The sequence below is a fragment of the Anguilla anguilla genome, chromosome 13, assembly GCF_013347855.1.
Source record: "Anguilla anguilla isolate fAngAng1 chromosome 13, fAngAng1.pri, whole genome shotgun sequence".
In the NCBI taxonomy this organism is placed as follows: Eukaryota; Metazoa; Chordata; class Actinopteri; order Anguilliformes; family Anguillidae; genus Anguilla; species Anguilla anguilla.
The window spans coordinates 539789-561620 of record NC_049213.1 but is presented as its reverse complement, the minus strand read 5'-3'; the positions used below and the strand labels follow the sequence as shown (position 1 = coordinate 561620).

General features: G+C 40.3%; 1 protein-coding gene across 1 annotated transcript; it reads left to right on the top strand.

The window, feature by feature from the left end:
- The first annotated feature begins 4406 nt into the window (after positions 1-4406).
- zgc:171566 lies at positions 4407-15959 on the top strand. The gene is made up of 9 exons (XM_035386853.1): positions 4407-4743; positions 7216-7330; positions 7743-7793; positions 7900-7984; positions 9991-10129; positions 11259-11365; positions 12775-12865; positions 13328-13465; positions 15142-15959. Exons 1-9 carry the CDS (start codon positions 4641-4643, stop codon positions 15261-15263), a joined length of 951 nt encoding a protein of 316 aa, XP_035242744.1. The 5' UTR covers positions 4407-4640; the 3' UTR covers positions 15264-15959.
- The last annotated feature ends 5873 nt before the right edge of the window (positions 15960-21832 follow it).

Sequence of the window (21832 nt, the reverse complement as noted above, 5' to 3'; positions counted from 1 at the left end):
CTCTGGTACATGTTAATCTTTGTTGTCTCATCTGTCCACAAGACTTTGTTCCAGAACTCTTGGGGCTCTTTTAGGTGCTTTTTAGCAAACTGTAATCTCGCCTTTCTGTTCTTCAGGCTTATCAGTGGTTTGCATCTTGTAGTGTACCCTCTGTATTGTAGTCCTGCTGGTGTAGTCTTCTACATATGGTAGACTTTGACACATCTACACCTGCATCCAGGAGAGTGTTTTTGATCTGTTGGGCTGATGTCAGGGGGGTTTTCTTCACCATAGAGAGTATTCTCCAGTCATCCACTACAGTGGTCTTCCTCAGTCTACCGGGTCTTTTGACCAGTCTACCGGGTCTTTTCACCAGTTGTTTTTTTCTTGTTAATGATGAACCAAACTGTTGACTTGGGCATGCCTAGGGTTTTTGCAATGTTCCTGATTGATTGATTTTCATTTCTGAGCCTTATGACGGCCAGCTTAATTTGCATCGACACTGCTGTCTTCCTCATGTTGTCACACCCCAACAACAATCTCCAAAGGCAATTGCAAAGTCTAGAATCAAGTCTGAAAATCCCAGTAGATCAGCAGTTTCTGAAATACTCAAACCAGCCCGTCTGGCACCAACAACTATGCTACGTTCAAAGTCACTTAAATCACCTTTCTTCCCCATTCCGATGCTTGGTTTGAACTTCAGCAGATCATCTTGACCATGTCTACATGCCTAAATGCATTGAGTTGCTGCCACGTGATTGGTTGATTAGATATTTGTGTTATCGGGTGCAGTTTGCAGTTGAACAGGTGTACCTATTGTAGTGGCCGGTGAGTGTATATATATATATATATATATATATATATACATATATACAGTGGGCTCCAGAATTATTGGCACCCTTGATAAATATGCACAAAAAATATTTAAAAAAATGCTAAACTAAAAAATAATAGTTATTGACATAAGCTTTATTTTCCAACATGTGTAAACTAGTGTGCTTGATTAATGATTCATTGGAATCAACCAAAGTCTTCAATTTTTTAAATAAAAAAATATTTCCCCAAAAAACAAGTTCCACAATTATTGGCACCCCTGGTTTAATACTTTGTGAAAACACCCCTGGCAAAGACGACAGCCATGAGTCTTTTCCTATAATTTGTGAAAAGGTTAGAGAACACATTTGGAGGGATTTTTGACCATTGCTCCATGTAGAACTTTTCAGAATCATTGATATCTTTGGGTTTGCACTTATGCCCCCCCCCCCCCTTCAGTTCAGACCACAGTTTTTTGATGGAATTTAAGTCTGGAGACTGAGATGGCCATTGGAAAACATGGATGTTGATTTCACCTAAGCATTTCTGTTTAGATTTTGATGTATGCTTGGAGTCATTGTCCTGCTGGGCAATCTACCTATGACTAAGTCCTAGATCCTTGATCTAAAATAGTGCCCCAGGACCACTGCCAGCAAAACATCTCAAATCAAAATATCAATGACCCACCTCCATATTTGACCGTAGGTATGAGGTGCTTCTCCTGTATGCATTCATCTTTTGCCGCCAAACATGTTTATGGTGTGTATGGCCAAAACTTTGGTCTCATCTGACAATAGCACTCTCTTCCAGTCATAATTCCAATGAGGTTTGGCAAGCTTCAGATTCTTGGTTTTGTTTATTGTGCTCAGTAAGGGCTGTCTTCGTGCCACCCTTCCAAAGAGTTAGTTGGTATGGAGGTGCCATTTTATGTTTTTTTTAGACTTGTTGACCGCAAGAAATAAACCAATCTCTGAAATTCTTAAACAATGATCCTTGGGTAATTAATGGCCTCTCTCACCATCTTCCTCACTGTCTGTGAGGACACCATGCACTTGCTTCTTCTTCCTGGCAAATTTGCAACCATTCCATATGTTTTACAACTTTTTATGATTGCCCTTACAGTGCTAAGTGGAATGTTTAACTGTTTATGTCTTTTTTTGTACCCATTACCAGACTTGTGATGGTAAATTACCATCGGTCTCTTCTGAATTGACAGTTATTTGCCTTTTCCCATGCTGGTGAATGACAAAGGGATTTTCTATGCTTGTTACCTCATTTTTATTCTCTAGTGAAACTGGACATGATGGAATGACACAATATAATTCCTTTAGACTGAGATTGACTAAATTAAGTAAAATTGTATTGCCAATTTCATTTTGTTTGATTTTACTTAATACAATAAGTATTAGGGGTGCCAATAATTATGGCACCTATGGTTTTCAGAAAAAATTAGATTACTTAATAAAAAAACATTGAAGCATGAGAGTAAATTTATTGAAATAAAAGTATATAGTTTTCCCATATGTTTGAACATAACATATAGATTATTATCTGTGTCATTTATTATATGCAGCCTTTTTTTCTTCATTTTTATTAAGGGTGCCAATAATTCTGGAGCCCCCTGCCCCGCTGATATATATCAGGGTTTCCCCCAGAAAAATTGTTAGGCCCGGCGCGGGCCGGCGGCCAAGTGTCTTTTTTGATGGGGGCCCGGCACGGGCCAGCGACAGGCTGATGGCAGCATTAAGGTTGGGCCCTATAGTTTCTGTGATATCGCGGAATCGCGGAATTGAGAATTTAAAAAAGCTATAACACAGATTCCATAGGGCCCTACATTAAGTCAGTGCTAAAAGCTGACTGAAGATTTGAAAATATAACTACGTAATGTGAATGTTATAAATAAGTCATTTATTCAACACACATTTTTAAAAATCAACAACTATTTACAGCATAGCATAGTCTTACAAAGAATCTGACAACAATGTACAGACTTGGAATGATGTGTTTTCAACAACAACAAAATAAATTAAATTAAAATAAATAATATCAAAGTTTTTGCACTCTAAGAAAAAACTTGTATTCAAGTCCTGATTGGCTACTGAATCTTACAACAAGCCTTGGGATGCTGGGCACATTTAAATAGGGATGGGAATCGCGAACCGGTTCCAAGTTGTCCTATTCATTGGAATCGTATGGCTCCGAGCTTATCGATTCCGCTCATCGAAGCCAGCATGTTTTTACGACAGCTGCGCATTGCAAAACAATGACGTAACGCCTTGGGGGCGCAGGCGGCCTCTCTCAGGTGTTTGTTTTGGACGGCGGCTGTCACAACAAATTTGATCCGAGTTGCCAGCCTTGATACATTCTGTTGCGATAAAGATTCTAAGGCGACTCAGCAATTTCTTTGGATTAACAGGTTATTTTCTAGCCTGAAATGCAATCGTATTACGAAATGGCTACACATGTCATGTAACGTGCAAGTAGTTGGCTATCTCCCTGGACACGAAATAAATGTTTTTACCAATAAATAATAATAATAAATGCGATTTTATCCATGGAAATAGCTATACAAAAAGGCAAAATAAATGTCGTGTTTGCGATTGCCGTCGTAGATGTCAGAAGGAAATGTCACTGACAAAAAAAAAAAAGTTTGCTGTCTTTGTAGTAGTTTGGGCTGAAAACGAGCTGTAAGAGCGGGATATGCACAACACTGCTTACTTATTGGCTACTAAATCATACAACAATGTACAGCCTTGGAATGCTGGGCACACTTCAACAACAACAAAATATCTACGTATCTGTGTTACTGACTGTTTGGCTAGCTAGCTAAGTTAGCTAAATGACCACGTTGTCGTGCACATCAATGTCACCAAGCTAACGTTATTAATAAACAAGTGAAGTCGTTATGTAGATGGCGATTAATACATCATGTAATGTTACAATATATCGAACGTTACATTCATGCTACTAGTTTAACGTTACCTACACACTGCTTACGTTAATATAAAAAGAATGTACTTACCGACGAGATGAAGTGATAACACAGTTTGTAACGAGGTTAGTTAGCCTACTAAAGAAATGGTGCCTTGCTAGGTACCGTTAGCTTGTGATAGTTGGAAGCGTCAAGTGTTGAACGTCACTCTATGCACAATGAGGGTAAAGAACAGACCTGCTGTTTTCCTATAGTGCGTTCACGTTTTAACCAACAGATGTCGCTGGTGAGCTTTCCAACCAAGCCGCCCCACTGTAACTGTAGTTTAAAAAACATTAAAAATAAGTTTAAAAATAAAATAGAATAAAATAATCCCCGATGCTTAGGCCCGGCGGGGGGTCAATTTAGGCCCGGCGGCCCGCCGGGCTTGCAATACACTGGCGGAAACCCTGTAGGCCTATATATATATATATATATATATATATATATATATATATACAGTGCCATGAAAATGTATTTGCCCCTCTCTGATGAAATAATCATTCAGAAAATGTGTTTTGTGTTTACTCAGGCTGCCTTTGTCTAATACTACATTTGATTACAGATCTGAAACCATTCAGTCTGACAAATGTGTAATGATAGAGGAAATCAGGAAGGGGGCAAGTACAGAGGCGTCACTTCTCCGCCCATTTCACCACCGCCCAAAATGTTCCTCCCTATGTGGAGGTATACTCAACTAAGCCTTCTGGCGTGCGTGGTTTTTGGTGGTTCTGCCAGCACAAGCGAAGACGAAGGAAAGGACAAAGCAAAAACAGGATATTTTACAAATCGACGTTACTATCTCTGTTACACAAAACGATACCGTTACTAAGTGCATGCCATTTTGTTTTATTAACATTTTGATAAACCTACGTGAATGTGTTCCTCGGCAGTTGCATTTGCGGTGTTGGCCGCCGTCTTCTGCAGTGTTCCCGTTTCAGTACAAGCCGGCCCGCGTTTGAATAACAGACCAATAATCGGTAAGGGTATTCTTTTTATATGTTTTGCACAGCCTAAGACTTACTTCTTTAAATACTGAATACGTGCACCATTATTTTTTTATTCTAATCTTAACTTGGATTTAAATAAAAGTTGGTGTTTTTGTGTGTGCATGTGCCTAAATTACTTTAATTGCATCCTTAGAACGAATCCATATAATAAATGGCATTGAATTCGCGGCGCTGTCTACCCCACTCGTTTCTTATATAAACTGTTATTTTCAGCTGCATGCAATTTTTAAATGAACGTTATATAATGAACCGCGAATATCTACGAGCTGATGGATGCATAAGCACTAGCAGGGCATGCTTTGAAAGCATTTTGTATGTATTACAGTTAAATGCGTCAGTATTTCTCTTTTCACTGCTTATTAGGGTATGCTACACCGATCAGAGAGCATGTTGCAATATGGTCACTGATATTTTCTTTCAGGTTATAATTCGCCTGGAATGGTATTATAGAAAATTCTGGAATATAGAACATTCTGGAATGTCCTTGAAGACTATGTCTATCGTTGTTTAACGTTTTTTTTTCTTCATATGAATAAAAAATTATATATGATGCAATATTTCCCTTCAGAGATACTATTTATATTTGAAATTAGGAAATAAGTGCATTTGTTGTGGTTATATTAACATGGCACAGAACCCAGTTGTAAGAGGTTAATATTTCTGATTGGTATAACTGGAGTGCATTGATGATTTCAAACAACTAAGGTGTTTGTTGTTGTTCCTGTTGTTGTGGTTGTTTTATTTGTCTATAATCAGTGGATAACCAACGGCAGGGTAGTCGGAGGGATTGCACATGAAATAGTATTTACTGTATGTAGAATTCTTCACTGATATTCATGCCAGTCAAATTAAACAGTGCACATATTACATACACTGCACTGTTTAGAGAAATAAATACATAGACTTTCCATTCCATGTATGTCTCAGGCTGTATTTTTAATGAAGCGTAGGTCACAGAAAATGTATTTGCTCATTAAATTGGTTGTGGTTCAGAAAGGGTGGGAAATACACCTCATCTATCCCCCAGTCCCAAATCAACTTCTCATCACTCCCCCTCTGTTTGGAGTTGTGCTTCAGTGTAAGTGCCACTTCGGTAAGGGGCACTCAGAAGCGAGGGCAGGCCTCAAGGCCATAGGGAGCACAGTGTTTGTGTGGGACACGCTTCTGGTCTGCTCTGACAAATAGAAATTTACAGATATTAATTAATAATAAATCATCACCACTTAAAAGAATATCACCTAACAGTACAGAGACAGCACATCCAGACGATTCTCTGATGGATCCACCTCTGAGATAGCACATCCAGACGAATCTCTGATGGATCCACCTCTGAGACAGCACATCCAGACGATTCTCTGATGGATCCACCTCCGAGACAGCACATCCAGACGAATCTCTGATGGATCCACCTCCGAGACAGCACATCCAGACGTACACTTCCAGTGTACACTGCTCCCGACACATCTTCTGTCACATGAACTGAATCTGACTTCAGCAAGACTGAACAAACGTTCCAGGCCTAGCTCAGGAAGTTTAGTCTGAACGGTTTCTTTGCAGTTCTGCTGGATTTGAGTTGAGATCGAGCTGTAACAATAACTCTTAACATTGTTACGTTGGCTAGCAAGCCAGGCAGCTAGCCTCTGTTGTTCTATAGCTAACCCTGTTTAGCTGACCAGTGCGGGCGTCACGGTTTGCTTCCTTTTTCTAATTCACTCTTACCAACATTCATGTGATATGGGCTTATCTTGGCTTGCTGTAGTAGTTAACATTATTTCATGAAATGCATGATCTTGTTTATGGGAATGAGTTCCTGCTTTTGATTCAATTTAAGATCATATAGCTGCACGATAGCTACCACATGCAACTTGCTCTATCCATGTCACTCTTTTGTTCCAAACACCTGCAGAGACAGTCACACACATTGCAAGTAATGAGGTTTACCATTATTATTACTCATATAAACATTTAAATACGCAATAATAAATAAACAGCAATATAGATTGTAGTTACTCCCCTTTCCTTTGTTTAAAAATACTTTTTTTTAAAATCTGGTGGATGTTTTTATGTCGTTTGAGCACGAGAGTCGAGTCAACTGAATAGAATTCCATGCCTTCAAACTTTGAGTTATTATTATTGTTTCATGACAGATTGAAGTATAAATAATTATAATTCATAATTGAATAAAGAGGGATAGAGCTTGCTCTCTTTGAAGATTACCTGAACTGTTATATACTTTGTTACACACAAATGACTTCATGTAAACATTTCCTAGTTGTTTTATAATCAGTGTCGATTTCAGTCATTTGACGGACATCAGTGAGTTAATAACACGCCATACGGTGGGTGAGAGGCAGTACAAAAGGTGGCAATGCTCAGTTCTACTTCTGCAGAAATGTATTGTTATAGCACGGCTAATCCTTTGATTGGGTTGTCTCTTGGCAGGGATTTTGGCCCAGGAGATTATTTCGGGAGACCGCCATGCACGGGGATCCTCGTATATTCCCGCCTCATATGTGAAATACCTGGAGTCGGCTGGGGCGAGAGTGGTGCCAGTCAGGTGGGACTAAATCATTCTGAACTATACTATAGAACTTCTACTGCTCCAGTTAGTTTAGTAACTCAGCTGTAACGTGCGTAACCCATTTTATTTGCTTTGATGAGGGATCTATTTCATTTCTGTTAGCTTTCCATTACCAGGCTGTCTAGTGGAGGATGGGAGTTTTTTTTCTTCTCATTTCAGGGTTTTTCCTCCTCGTTGGAAGTTTTTTAACCTCATGTACTCAATATTTGGGGGTTCAGGCCTGAATTTTGTCTGGTTTTTGCTGTTTCTTGCCCTTTTTCTGCTACTCTGTAAAGTATCTTTGTGGGAGTGTGGAAGTGTCCTGTAAAAAGCACTATACTAATGATTTGATTTGAAAACAGGGTAGCATCTGCTAACAGGCGAACTTCTTCCTCTTGTTGTTTGTCAGAATAAACCGCACAAATGAGGAATATGTCACGCTGTTCCACTCCATAAATGGGTAAGATTTTTTTTTTGATGCATGCTTGCAAATACAAATTTTGCATGAATCCCATCTTGGTAAAATATTTTTTTGGGACGTGCAATGTTCTTGGTTGGCTTTCCAGGCTGCTGCTTCCAGGTGGAGATGTCGATCTGCAAAAATCACAGTACAGCAGAGTGTCAAAGATATTTTATGACCTGGCAATAAAGGTAATCTCATATTTTTTCTGTCTTCTGAAGTTTATATAATAGTGGTCAGAATTAAGAATGATACGTAACTGAAATCCGAAAAAAAAATAAAAAAACATACCAAACTAATGCTGCACTGTGGGTTTCATATCTGTATGAAATTCATGTTATGTGTTACATGAACTGTGAATACACTTTAATTTGAACACCTGTGTCTGCCTGTACAGTTGTGGCCAAAAGTTTACATACACCTTGGCTAAAAACATTCAAACTAAATTTTTCATAGCTCCACTCATTTCATGTTACCATACATTTCCTGTGTTAAGTCAATTAGATTATCTACTTTATTTTCATAAAGAGGTCATTTCAAAATAATAGCTAAGAGACAGATTTATTTCAGCTTTTATGTACTATATCAGATTTTAAGTGGGTAAAAAGTTTACATACATTTTGTTAGTATTTGGTGGCATTGCCTTTTATTTGCTTAACTTGAATCAAACGCTTGGGTTAGCCTTCCACAAGCTTCTCACAATACTTTGCTGGAATTTTTGCCCATTCCTCCTGACAGAACTGGTGTAACTCAGTCAGATTTGTGGACCTCCTTGCTCGGACATGCTTTTTCAGTTCAGTCCACAAATTTTTTGTGGGATTCAGGTCAGGGCTTTGCTACAACTTTGGAGGATCATTGTCCTGCTGGAAGACCCAGTTGTGACCAAGTTTTAACTTTCTAGCTGATGTCTTGAGGTGTTGCTTCAGTATTTCTAGATAAGCCTCCTTCCTCATGATGCCTTCTATTTTCTGAAGTGCACCAGTCCCTTTTCCAGCAAAACACCCCCACAACATGATGCTGCCACCCCCATGCTTCACAGTTGGAATGGTGTTTTTTGGATTAAAAGCCTCACCCTTTTTCCTCCATACATAGCGCTGATCATTATGGCCAAACACTTTTTTGTTTCATCTGACCAGAGAACACTCCTTCAAAAAGCTAGGTCTTCGATCTGGTGATAACCTGCAAACTTCATTCTAGTTTTTTTATGCTGGTCTTGGAGAAGGGGCTTCTTCCTTCCATGACAGCCTTTCAGACCATGGCAATGTAGAATTCACTTAATGGTGGATGTAGATGGCGTCTGATGCCTCCAACTCCTTCACCAGTTCCTTTGTTGTTGTCTTGGGGTTCAGCTGAACCTTTTGGACCAAAGTTCGTTCAACCCTGGGAGTTAATTTGTGCCTCCTTCCTGAACGATGCAGTGTCTGTGTGGTCCCATGATTTTTATATTTGCATTTTGTTTGTTTGGAAATTGTACCTAAGTAGGAACCAGACTTGTGTAAGTCCACAATTTTTCTCTGAGGTCTTAGCTAAGTTTCTTGGATTTTCCCATGGTATTAAGGGCAAAAAGGCAGTGGCTCTGAAGGTCGGCCCTTAAATACAGCCACAGGTGCCAGTTTACTCCCAATTAACTCCTAATTATGACAATGAGCCAATCAGAAGCTTCTAAAAAGTCATTACATCAATTTCTGGAATCTTCCAGACTGTTTAAAGAGACATTCAACTTGGTGTATGTAAACTTTTGACCCACTGGATTTCTGATATTGTGAAAATAAATCTGCCTCTATTTTCTTAATCCTCATTTCCTTGATTCCTCCATCCTTCTGTCCTCTGTTGGGTGGAGCTAAGGAGCAATGAAAGGTTGCAAGGAAGTAAAAATAAGCTATTGTCAGTCTCAGGGATGTAAGGTTATAAGCCTATGGCCATGCTGGTTTCTCCGCACTGATTTTGCCATAGTTCCATCCATTACATTACATTACAGGCATTTAGCAGACACTCTTATCCAGAGCGACTTACACAACTTCTTATATAGCATTTACATTGCATCCATTTATACAGCTGGATATATACTGAAGCAATGCAGGTTAAGCACCTCGTTCAAGGGTATAACTACAGTGTCCTACCTGGGAATCGAACCTATGATCTTTAGGTTGCTATGGTCACTGGTCCCCCTTGTGCCCGTTGCCTGTCCATTCCACAGGCCAATGACATGTCCGATTACTTCCCCATCTGGGGAACGTGCCAGGGATTCCAGCAACTGACTGTTCTCACCAGCGGCAAAAACCTACTGACCCTTACGGACACCAAGGCTGTGGCCCTTCCCTTAACATTCACCCCAGGTCAGTTGTCTTTTCATTTCCACTCCTGTTTGGCACTGATTGTCTGACTGTGCAGGGAGGAGAAATGACCAAGGAACCTGTCGTGACTGTGAAATTCTGCAAAGTATGTCACAGGTGAAAAAAATACTGGGAAATTCTGTTAGGTCAGTACCTGCCTGTCAAATTCAAATGTTGTTGAATTACACATAATTAAAGCTCATTTGACAATAATTTGTGGCTTGTTTGGTTGTAGTGGTATTTTTGTGCTAAAGGACGGGGCTCCCTGTATAAAAGAAAAGCATGGGTACAAAGCACGTTTGAATTCCTTCTTAGAAAAATACCGAAAAGGCCCTTCATGAATAAATGCATCAATACATGAATTTCTGAAACAAAGCATTAAATATGTATTTTTGTTTAAACAAGTAGATACTCTTTATGGTTTTTCAAGTCAATATTTACAGCACTAAACTGACAGCATTGCTGCTGCTTTGAAACATTGTTCCAATCACAGATGCAGAGAGCAGGTGTTGTATAAATATATTTTGTAAGTTGTAAGTCTTTTGAATCATTGATAATAAGAAAGAGAATGTATAATAATGAGCTTGAATGGCATATTATACTTCTGGATTCATACCCTGTTCAATTGACTAGTTAGTCAGTAACTCTTAGGTTCTACTGTTTAAATTCATCCTAAGTGTGTGTCCTCAACCTACAGTCAAAATGGTGCAGGGGTTGTAGAGTTGAGAAATGTGAGTCAGCACAGGAATGTCCACACAGGGATGTGATGTCAGTGTGGTTAGACCCATTGAGCTTCAGCACAGGTTAATTGCATGCTTTGTTCTGTAAGACCTGTAGTCCCAGTATTTGAAATAGTGCCCATTCCTGTCTGTCTGCATGACTTACTCAACTTCTTCACAAACATTTATTTTTTAACTGTCAGCAACAAATCATGATAAGGTACTAACACGTCACAATTATGAACTTTAGGCTTTCCGTATTCTCTCTGCATAACAACCAAATATATTAAAATTATGAGTTTATATGACATATTTCAGTATGATTTGAAGGACAAAGTGAGAGATGGCACTTTTGTGTCCGTATTGTCTGTTGTGGCTCGACCTGAAGGCTGTTCTGTGATTGGTCTCTGCAGCTGCGCAGAACAGCCGTTTGCTCAAGAGTTTCCCAAAGGACCTGCTGCAGTCCCTGTCTGTGGAGAACATAACCTCCAACTTCCACAGCTGGAGCCTCACACTGCAGGTAGCCCGTTTGTTTGTTTGCTGTGAAGGTTATGAGCATCAGAGAATACTCGTACATCCGTTACCTGTGAAGGTTATGAGCATCAGAGAATACTCGTACATCCCTTACCTGTGACAGTGACAGTGCACAGATCATTTTGGTGAACTGTGGTGAAAACAGCAAGGCAGGCCAAATGTTCCACCAGCTACAACCCCTCAAATATCTGCTGTGTGTTCCCAACAAGGACAGATTTCAGATTTCCCAGGCAGGTATCTGAGCATCACACCACCTTAATTTCCAGACTTATCCTGAGTGTAAGTGTGAAATAGAGACCGTGAGAAAGTTGTCAGTTTCAACGGGTCCAACTTTGGGACAGCTATTGGTGGACAGCAGTGTACTGTAAAGATGCCTGAGAAACAGCATGGACAGGAAGACACAGAATGAGATGCAGGAGGCAACAGGAAGGGGGAACTAGCAGAGTTTTGTGTTGTGTTGTGTTCCCACTTCTGTCTCAGGCTGTGTGGAGATGTGCAGAGTATAGCCTGATTTATATTTAATCTCATGACCCTTTCGACGATTCTCGCATGACTAAAATGATGTATTTTCATTGGAAAAAAGTGTCGCACAACACTTGTTTTTAGTGTCGTGGGCCTCTGTAATTTTATGTCGCAGAACTTCATACGTCGTCGCACAGTGTTGATTGAACTGGCAAATGGAACACCGAAATTCATTGTCATGGCTACGTCATTATTTTCAGTTAATCTGAGTAAGCATCATTTGTTGAAGGGGAATTTCACGTTATAACACTTCTGGGGTCATTTTCACACCTACCTGGGCTTTTATGTGCACCCCAGACAGTTTTTAGGTTGCTTGCTTCAATATTTAGATATTTAGATATATAGACTTTTGTTTTTGTTGCACAACTCTTGTCGAAAAGGTTATAAGATGAAGTATAAATCAGGCTTTACAGACATTAAAACAGTAAAACAAATATTAAGTGTGATAAAACTTTAAATTTTAAATCATTTAGTGTAAAAAGAATTAGAAATTAATAAGTGCAACCAAAAAAAAAAAAAATTACATTAAAATTAAAACAGAAGTAAAAAACAATTGCCCTCAGACTTTAAAAGCTCTGAGATCTTTTGAACTGTTGACATGGCAGTAGTGAGTTGAGGGTTGAAGTGCCCTGTATTTTATTAGAAGTGTACAGGACATAAGGGACAGTTTTTTCAAGGTCGGTTCTCACTGGCCGTACTTGTAGGGTAAGCCTATTCTGAGAACAAGTACCAAGACTGTTAGTATACCTGTTTAAACGGGATGAGATATGTAATTTGTTGCAGTGTGCTCCAAGCAGTTCAATCTCTTAAAATGAAATAGCTGTTAAACTGTTGTTTAACTGCTGTTCATAACCTGACTTTGATCTCTGGCAGAATTTCTCTCGGAATATGAGGTTAAGAAGGTTCTACAAGGTTCTCTCCATCAACACAGACGGTAAAAAGGAGTTCATTTCGACCATGGAAGGTAGGCGGCCTGTCTCTGGAATGTGACTATGAGTCACGTGGGGCATCTTCTCTCGAGCCATCACAAGATCCGCTTGGCAGTCGTGTAGATCTGATTAATAAAAGACACGTGAGCTCAGCCTCAGTCCTGTGCAATGTTCATTTTGACAACAATTTTTTTTTCAGTTTTAGTCTTAGTCTGCTCTCTAAATTGCCCTTTAGTTTAAAACACATTTTAGTCATTTGAATACTGTTAGTTTTAGTCTAGTAGTTTTAGTCAGCAAAAACAAAACCCAACGAAATGTAGTTTTAGTCACAGAATAAAATTTCTTCCAAGAATCTTACAGCTTAATGTCTGGAGGGTACTTAGTTTGTTCACCTCCGTGGGGTCCAGGTGGGTCCAGGTTACCAGTTTACAGAAACCCCTGATTTAGATGATGTGAAATCTGTGCTGGCTAACCTAGATAATGCTCTTCTGTGACAGCCTACCGCTACCCGTTCTACGCGGTCCAGTGGCATCCGGAGAAGGCCCCCTTTGAGTGGATAGAGAAGTCCGGGATGGTGCACACTGCCTCCGCCGTCAAGGCCTCCTTCCACTCAGCCATCTTCTTTGTGTCTGAGGGTGAGCCTTCATATGTACAAAGAGCAGTGTCAGATGCACAGAGAGCAGTGTCATATGCACAGAGAGCAGTGTCACATGCACAGAGAGCAGTGTCACATGCACAGAGAGCAGTGTCATATGCACAGAGAGCAGTCTCAGATGCACAGAGAGCAGTGTCAGGTGCACAGAGAGCAGTGTCATATGCGCAGAGAGCAGTGTCACATGCACAGAGAACAGTGTCACATGCACAGAGAGCAGTGTCATATGCACAGAGAGCAGTGTCATATGTACAGAGAGCGTTTCATATGCACAGAGAGCAGTGTCATGTGCACAGAGAGCAGTGTCAGGTGCACAGAGAGCAGTGTCATATGCACAGAGAGCGTTTCATATGTACAGAGAGCAGGGTCATATGCGCAGAGAACAGTGTCAGATGCACAGAGAACAGTGTCAGATGCACAGAGAGCAGTGTCAGATGCACAGAGAACAGTGTCAGATGCACAGAGAGCAGTGTCAGATGCACAGAGAGCAGTGTCATGTGCACAGAGAGCAGTGTCATATGCACAGAGAGCAGTCTCATATGCACAGAGAGCAGTGTCATATGTACAGAGAGCTGTGTCATATGCACAGAGATCAGTGTCATATGCACAGATAGCAGTGCCATGCACAGAGAGCAGTGTCAGGTGCACAGAGCGCAGTGTCAGATGCACAGAGAGCAGTGTCATGTGCATGGATAGAAATGTCATAGACAGTAATGTGCAGTAACATCATCTGCACAGAGTAACCTGCGCTAATGTCATATTCACAGAGTAATGTGCAGTAATGTCATCTGCACAGAGTAATGTGCAGTAATGTCATCTGCACAGAGTAATGTGTGGTAATGTCATATGCACAGAGTACATTATAGGCATTATAGAGTAATGTGCAGTAATGTAATATGCACAGAATAGGATTTAGGATTTTATTAGGATCCCCATTAGCTGATGGAGAACATCAGCTACTCTTCCTGGGGCCCACACAAAACAAAAAAAAGACAACAGATAAGACGACAGGGGCGACATAGCTCAGGAGGTAAGACCGATTGTCTGGCAGTCGGAGGGTTGCCGGTTCAAACCCCGCCCTGGGCGTGTCGAAGTGTCCTTGAGCAAGACATCTAACCCCTAACTGCTCTGGCGAATGAGAGGCATCAATTGTAAAGCGTTTGGATAAAAGCGCTATATAAATGCAGTCCATTCACAAGACACAAGACAAAACAACCACATTAAATAAAAATCAGAAAAGTATAACTAACAATATTCTTTCTCGCAAAACAATGTGCTATATTGTCATCCACATAATGCTACATACATATGTATACCTTTTCTCATGTCTGTGCATAAGATGTTGCTGTCTGATGAAGGTCAAGCTTAAAAGGATAATTTTCTTTCTGGATTTTTTCGTACTAAAGTTTTTCTGAATGGTGAAGGAACATTGTACACAGTTGCACTTGCAAAGCAGTTTTATGCCTTCGACATTGTGCCTCCAGAGTTTGTGTTTGTCTATCACTATTATTCTGCAAACATACACTAAAAATGAAAGGGCATAAAAAAGTGCAGAAAGTGAACTATCCCCTTTATTTATTTATTTTTTGTTGTCCTCAAATGAATTGCATTGTCTTCAGTAAAAATGCTTCCTACTGAATAGAACTTTTTTCTTTCTAGCCATGAAAAGTCAGCATTCCTTCTCCAGCCCCGTTGAAGAAGAAAAAGCCCTTATTTACAACTATTCTCCTGTTTTCAAGGGCATTGGAAGTGTGTTCATGCAGAATTATTACTTTGATTAAATCAGAAAAGCATTAAATGTGAAACTTTCACCAGAGATTCACAGAAGTCACAGAATAGTGATCATATTTGTGTAGAGCTTTGAGTGGTTTACATCTGTGTTTAAAATGAGGGAAATAATCAGTGAATAATTGACTTCAGTGATTTCATTGATACTTCATGTGTAGTTATAAAAGTTATATTTTTATTTAGTATTGCATCTATTTTTAAACAACTTTTACAAGATCTTGTGTGATGCTGTCAATCTTGTGTGATATTTCATATAATTTCTGTTCTGTCTTCTGTGCATGAATTCTACTTCTTTGTTTTTGCTGATGATCATTAGACCTTGAGGTAGATATTGTTTGAAGTGTTCATAATGACACCTCTGAGCTGTATGATTTCAGCTATTCATGTCAGATGGAATTTAAAGGTTTTTTTCCATAAACATGTGATATAGAATGTGGGACACAGGCTTTTAGATCACAGGCTTTTCACTTCAAAGTAAAAAAGTCCAGCATAAATACTTCTTTCTAATAATTTGTGTGTTTGTGCATAGTTGTGTTTCATGTCTTTCTCAGTAGCTGAAAGATCGCAACTGGTGTTGTGCTTTTTCCCTAAATGAATCACGAGTAGCTGTGGTAGTGTGTACAACACACTGCTGTCCTCAGAAATTAAGGAACATTTGTAAAAACAATTCGAAAAGAACTTGGGATTTGGTTCCATTGTTAATCCACTGTGTGAGGGTCTTTGGACTGTAGCTCAGGAGTCTTTTAACTGATTTCTCCCACTGCCCAGTGATATACAGCTGTGTTCAGCTGCCCTCTCCTCAGCTCGTTGGGTAGGCTTAGTCAGGCACACACTCCTCAGCTCGTTGGGTAGGCTTAACAGGCATGCACTCCTCCTCAGCTCGTTGGGTAGGCTTAACAGGCATGCACTCCTCAGCTCGTTGGGTAGGCTTAGTCAGGTACGCACTCCTCCTCAGCTCGTTGGGCAGACTTAGACAGGCACGCACTCCTCCTCAGCTCGTTGGGTAGACTTAGACAGGCACGCACTCCTCCTCAGCTCGTTGGGTAGGCTTAGACAGGCACGCACTCCTCCTCAGCTCGTTGGGTAGGCTTAGACAGGCATGCACTCCTCAGCTCGTTGGGTAGACTTAGACAGGCACACACTCCTCCTCAGCTCGTTGGGTAGGCTTAGACAGGCACACACTCCTCCTCAGCTCGTTGGGTAGGCTTAGACAGGCACGCACTCCTCCTCAGCTCGTTGGGTAGGCTTAGTCAGGCACACACTTCTCAGCTCGTTGGGTAGGCTTAGTCAGGTACGCACTCCTCCTCATCTCGTTGGGTAGGCTTAGACAGGCACACACTCCTCAGCTCGTTGGGTAGGCTTAGACAGGCACGCACTCCTCAGCTCGTTGGGTAGGCTTAGACAGGCACGCACTCCTCCTCAGCTCATTGGGTAGGCTTAGACAGGCACACACTCCTCCTCAGCTCGTTGGGTAGACTTAGACAGGCACACACTCCTCCTCAGTTCGTTGGGTAGGCTTAGACAGGCGCTCACTCCTCAGCTCGTTGGGTAGGCTTTTTTTAATAGATTTTTTTATAATTACCCAAATGACTTTGGTTCGTATTAAATCGTATTAAAGAAAACAGCTGTTATTTTCTGATAAGTTAGGTATTTATATGTTGCTATTTGAGTAGCATTTATGAAATTGTGAAAAATAAACTCTTTGTTTGCTGAAAAATCGCCAAAAGGGGTTTGACGTCCCTGTTAGGGTCTTACGAGTTTAATGTTGCAAACTGTTGTAATAATTTTTTTTAAAAGAGAGTTACCAGATCCATAAAAATATTTGAATGGCTTCTATGCTGATACTAGCCAAATATCAGCTGGTATTAGGGCTTTATTTTTCCCAAGTACTAATCTTAAAATCACAGAGCTAAACTCATTTTAAGATTGCGAATCACCCCGAAATGCAACGCAGCGTGACGTCAAGTACAATGCAGAATATTGAAAGCTTTCCTTATGAGGAAATATTACACTCTGCTGCTCTCTACTGTCAGAACCCCGCATCCATTTCCTTCTGGCTGGCAGAACTGCCGCCGCGGCAGCAAACGCATCATCTGAAACCAGTGACCACTGTATATGCCACAAAAAGAAGCCTGGAACAGTTATCAGCTTTGAATAAACATGAATCTGTGAAACTATGAATCTCATCTTTAACTCCGGATGAACTTGGTACTTGAAAAGACAAGAACAACTGTAGATCTGAAGACAAACATCCAAGATCTATTATATTTGTCAGTTGCTTATGTAAGGTAGGTTGGTATAATATACAAAACCTGTGGCATATAACATTCTTTTGGCCTGGATGGATTGCAAGAAATGTATGGGTATTGCCTGTCAGATCAGTTCTAACAGTCCAATAGCCTTCAATCCTGATTTTCCTGAAGTCTTCAGTCACTGGAACACTTTGGGATTTAAGTCTTTTTCAGAAGTGTTCCATAAAGATCCAAAAGCAATGATTTTCTTGAACTTTGCACTGAATTACTTTTCCTATTTTTAATGAACCTTTATTTATACAGGGCAGTTTGACTGAGCACACATGCTCTTTTACAGCAGTGCCCTGTTCACGCCCCCTGCCACAATTACTCTAACCTGCATGTCTTTGGACTGTGGGAGGAAACTGGAGTACCCAGAGGAAACGCACACTCCACCATCAGGCTACAGTGCTATCAACTGCACCACGGTCCCGCCCATACATTTTTATTACTTCACATTCCATTAAAGGGAAAATATCACATTTTATGAGAATATGAATGAATGATTTCATTTATATAACACTTTTCCAAATGCTCAAAGTGCTTTACAATGATGAGTGGGAACTCTCCTCAACCACTGTGGGTGGTGCACGGCAGCCATTTTGCACCAAACCCTCACCACACATTAGCTAAGGTGAAAAGGGAGAGAACATTTTTTAGCCAATTAAACCAGGGGATGATTAGGTGACAAGTGGGAGAGAGCCAGGTTGGGAATTTAGCCAGGACCCCACTACTCTTTGCGACAAGTGGCATGGGTTCTTTAATGACCACAGTGAGTCAAGACCTCGGTTTAACTTCTCATCTGAAAGACGGCATATCCTACAGCAGTGTCCCCGTCACTGCACTGGGGAATTGTTTTTTTCTTCTTCCCCCAAACAAGAGGGCAGATTGCCCCCTGCTGGCCCACCAACACTACTTCCAGCAGCAACTTAGCTTTTCCCCGGGTGGTCACCCATCTAACCAAGTACTAACCAAGCCCACACTTGCTTTGCTTCAGCCATTCAACAGGAGCACAATGCATGGAGGTGTGGCTGCTGGAGAATATTTACCCCATTCCTTTTTAACCCCATGGAAAACGGGAAAGCTGACATTGGCTATCACTGAAGAGTTTACCTCCACTCCAACATCTGAAATATCCATCAACCAAATCACAAATATTTTGCCTCTTGGAAAAACTTACCAATGAACTGTCAAAACTAAGGACACTGAACAGGTAGGAGAACATCTTTCACAGGAGGCATGGTATTCTCAGGGACATTGAAAATACCTACAGGAGATCTCAAATTTCTAAAAACCTGTTTTTGCTTTGTCATTATGGTGTATTGTGTGCAGATTGATGAGAATAAAAATGAATTTAATTCATTTTGTAATAAGGCTGTAATGTGACAGAGTGTGGTAAAAGTGAAGGGGTCTGAATACTTTCCAAAGGCACTGTACCTTCCAGGGAGAATAAAGTAAGGTAAGGCTGGAAATCTATCATAGTTCGGGGATCCCGTGTAAGGAGGAAGGAGGGAGGAAGTGGACCCCTGTGGAAGCGGTGGTGCTTTACACAGAATCGTCCCTCAGACCTCAGCACATCGTGGGTCGGGCGCCAATAGGCAGAGGAGGCTGGGGAGCAAGCAGACACACCTGGCCAAAAGCTTCACCTGCACCAGGACAGCAGCCTGGTTGAGCGGAGGTGCGGCATCAGGAGGAAGCATCCAGAAACGCCATGGCTGCATCCCAAGCCTAGCAGGGGTGCTGGATGCACTGGGACAGCATCAAGAGGAGGAAAATCACATGAAAGTTTAGACAGCAACAGGACAAACTACTTTCTGGCTGCAACACAGTCTGACACAGGGAAGACACACCTGCCATCATAATCAAGTACTTCGGTGCCTAGCTGCAGAGCTGGAAGCAAAACGGACTCATGCTAACACATGCTAACACATGTACATATTGTCTGTCTGTGAAGGAAAAAAACAGACAAGCCCTTTTCTGCTGTTACTGCCAAGCAAACTGAAAATGGCCTAGGCCTGGAAATGCTAGCACACCTAGTGCAGAGACATACTTTCCCACCAGAGGCTGCCATGACCAACCTGAGACCAGATCAGTTGCTATGGTCTGATTTCTCATTTAAACTAATGGTGCCCTGGGAAGATTTTGGCTATTTTCAGTCTTAACTGGTGACTGTGTGTCTTCCTCTTACTCGTGTGGTCCCTCAGGGTTCAGTCTTGGACTCCAATTATGTTGTCATGCCATGGTAACCCCAGTGGTTTTAGGAAGCTGGCATCCCTTCAAAAGTGCTTTTCTGATATACAATGTGGAACGTCTAAAGATTAGATTGCAGTCTCGGGCCTTAGTGTATTATTAAGCAAACAATCTAATCTGTGCACTCACCATAAATCTGAACCTACCTCCAGAGGCCTTGGTGTTACTTCTGAACCAAAACTGAGATTCGAACAGCATGAAAAAGTTAGTCCAGTCCTGCTACTTCCATAAGAGAAGTATACATACACATATATTGCAATTCTCTATACAGTTAATGAAAAATTAATCACACTGTAAATGATTGCAGTAAATTAACAATAGGATTTCAACAGTATTAACCAGTTATTTTTAAATACAGCGTTTTACTGTTAATACAAAAGAAAATCTGTTAAATTGCACTCCATTGACCGTTTTTTAACAGAACTATAATGTATTCCTAAAATACAGTGCTTAACCGCTAATCAATCGTCCAAAGTGGGCCCTATTTTACGTAACAGTATCATGCAGTATTTTTTGCATTTTGGGAAAGCAATTCCACGTGGACTGCACATGTGAAGCTGGATCTTTTCTTTTCTTAATCCATCCCCATCTTACTAATTATTTGGTGAGTAGCAACTTTATTTAATTCATAAATCGGTGCAAAGTCTATCAGTGATGTTTCCAGTTTGTTTGCATTACTGAATATGTGCACATTGTGATAGAAGGATTCAGCAGCTAGCTAGAATTTTATAGATGGTTGCTGATTAATCAGACAGCACAAGGAACTCATTTTAATTTCTACATGTCTAAATTAACGTGTGGACACATGCATTTTGCCAGTGAATTCATGTAGCATAATGATAGTCTTGACAGTGTAAACCTTTTACAGTCTATGGAAGTCACTTCAACAGTTCAGAAGTAGCCTAACATTAAGACTTCAGTGAACGCTGGTTATTGTGTGGTATTTTAGCAGTGATTCAAAATGTATTGCTGTCTGTGTGACCAAGGCAGGAAATCAAAAGCACCTCTGACTGTACCATGGTGACTTAGTTGTATGAGCATCAAAAAACCACAGCTGTTCATCTTTCTGGCACAAGCCAAACAAGATGCACAAATTTAATTCAGCGCTGGATGGTCAGCCTTGAGGGCCACATCATATGTGAGGGGATCCAGCCCACCTTCTTGACGGGACTTGCTGCATTATTTTCCACCTTCTACACCTTTAATCTCCAATACCAAGAAGAGGCAGCATGCATACTCAAATTCATCCAAAGGTTAGATACTTTTAGTAAAACCTGTATTTTTCTTAACTTTTCGATGACATGCTATTGCACATCTATACATATGCTGCCTTTTATTGTGTTGTTAATCTGAGTGAGTTACACAACTTGATTTTTACACACTATCATTTTCAGGAGCTTCATTGGAATAAACCCTGAGAGAGGCACCAAGGCTGGACAGGGCAAAGTGTTATCAAAGAAAACTGGCAAAGTCACCAACAAAAAGACAACAACTTTATATTAAAATAAAAAGTAAAGTGCAATAAGAAGCTGTGGATTTTTTTTCTCTCACATGTAATTGCATGGTTGAAAAATCAGTGATTTAGCTCTGTTATTCATTCACAAAGAACATTTTGTTATGGTTTGCATTCTGTGCTTGTAGTCAGCTTTGGACAGAGACTTTGGGAAGACTGACAACCAGTAAGGTCTATTATAGCCCTTTTCTTAACAAAAGTCCTTTTAATCGTATGTAGTGTGACTATTCCTATGTGTATAACCTGCTAAGTCAGTATTAATTTAGGTTAAAAAAATAGGTTTATTAAAATGTATGTAAAAATAGTAACTAAATAGTGCATTAAAACAAATCAGTGAACTGGAAGGTACTGTAAAAAAACAGCTATATAACGTATTTTAAAATTTTATGTCAGTTAACAGTAAAATACTGTGAAAATCATTAAAAACCAGTTCTTAGTGTATTTTTCATTAACAGTACAAAACCATAAATGTTAGTGACAGTAAAAAAAAAAGTTAATTTTAGTAACA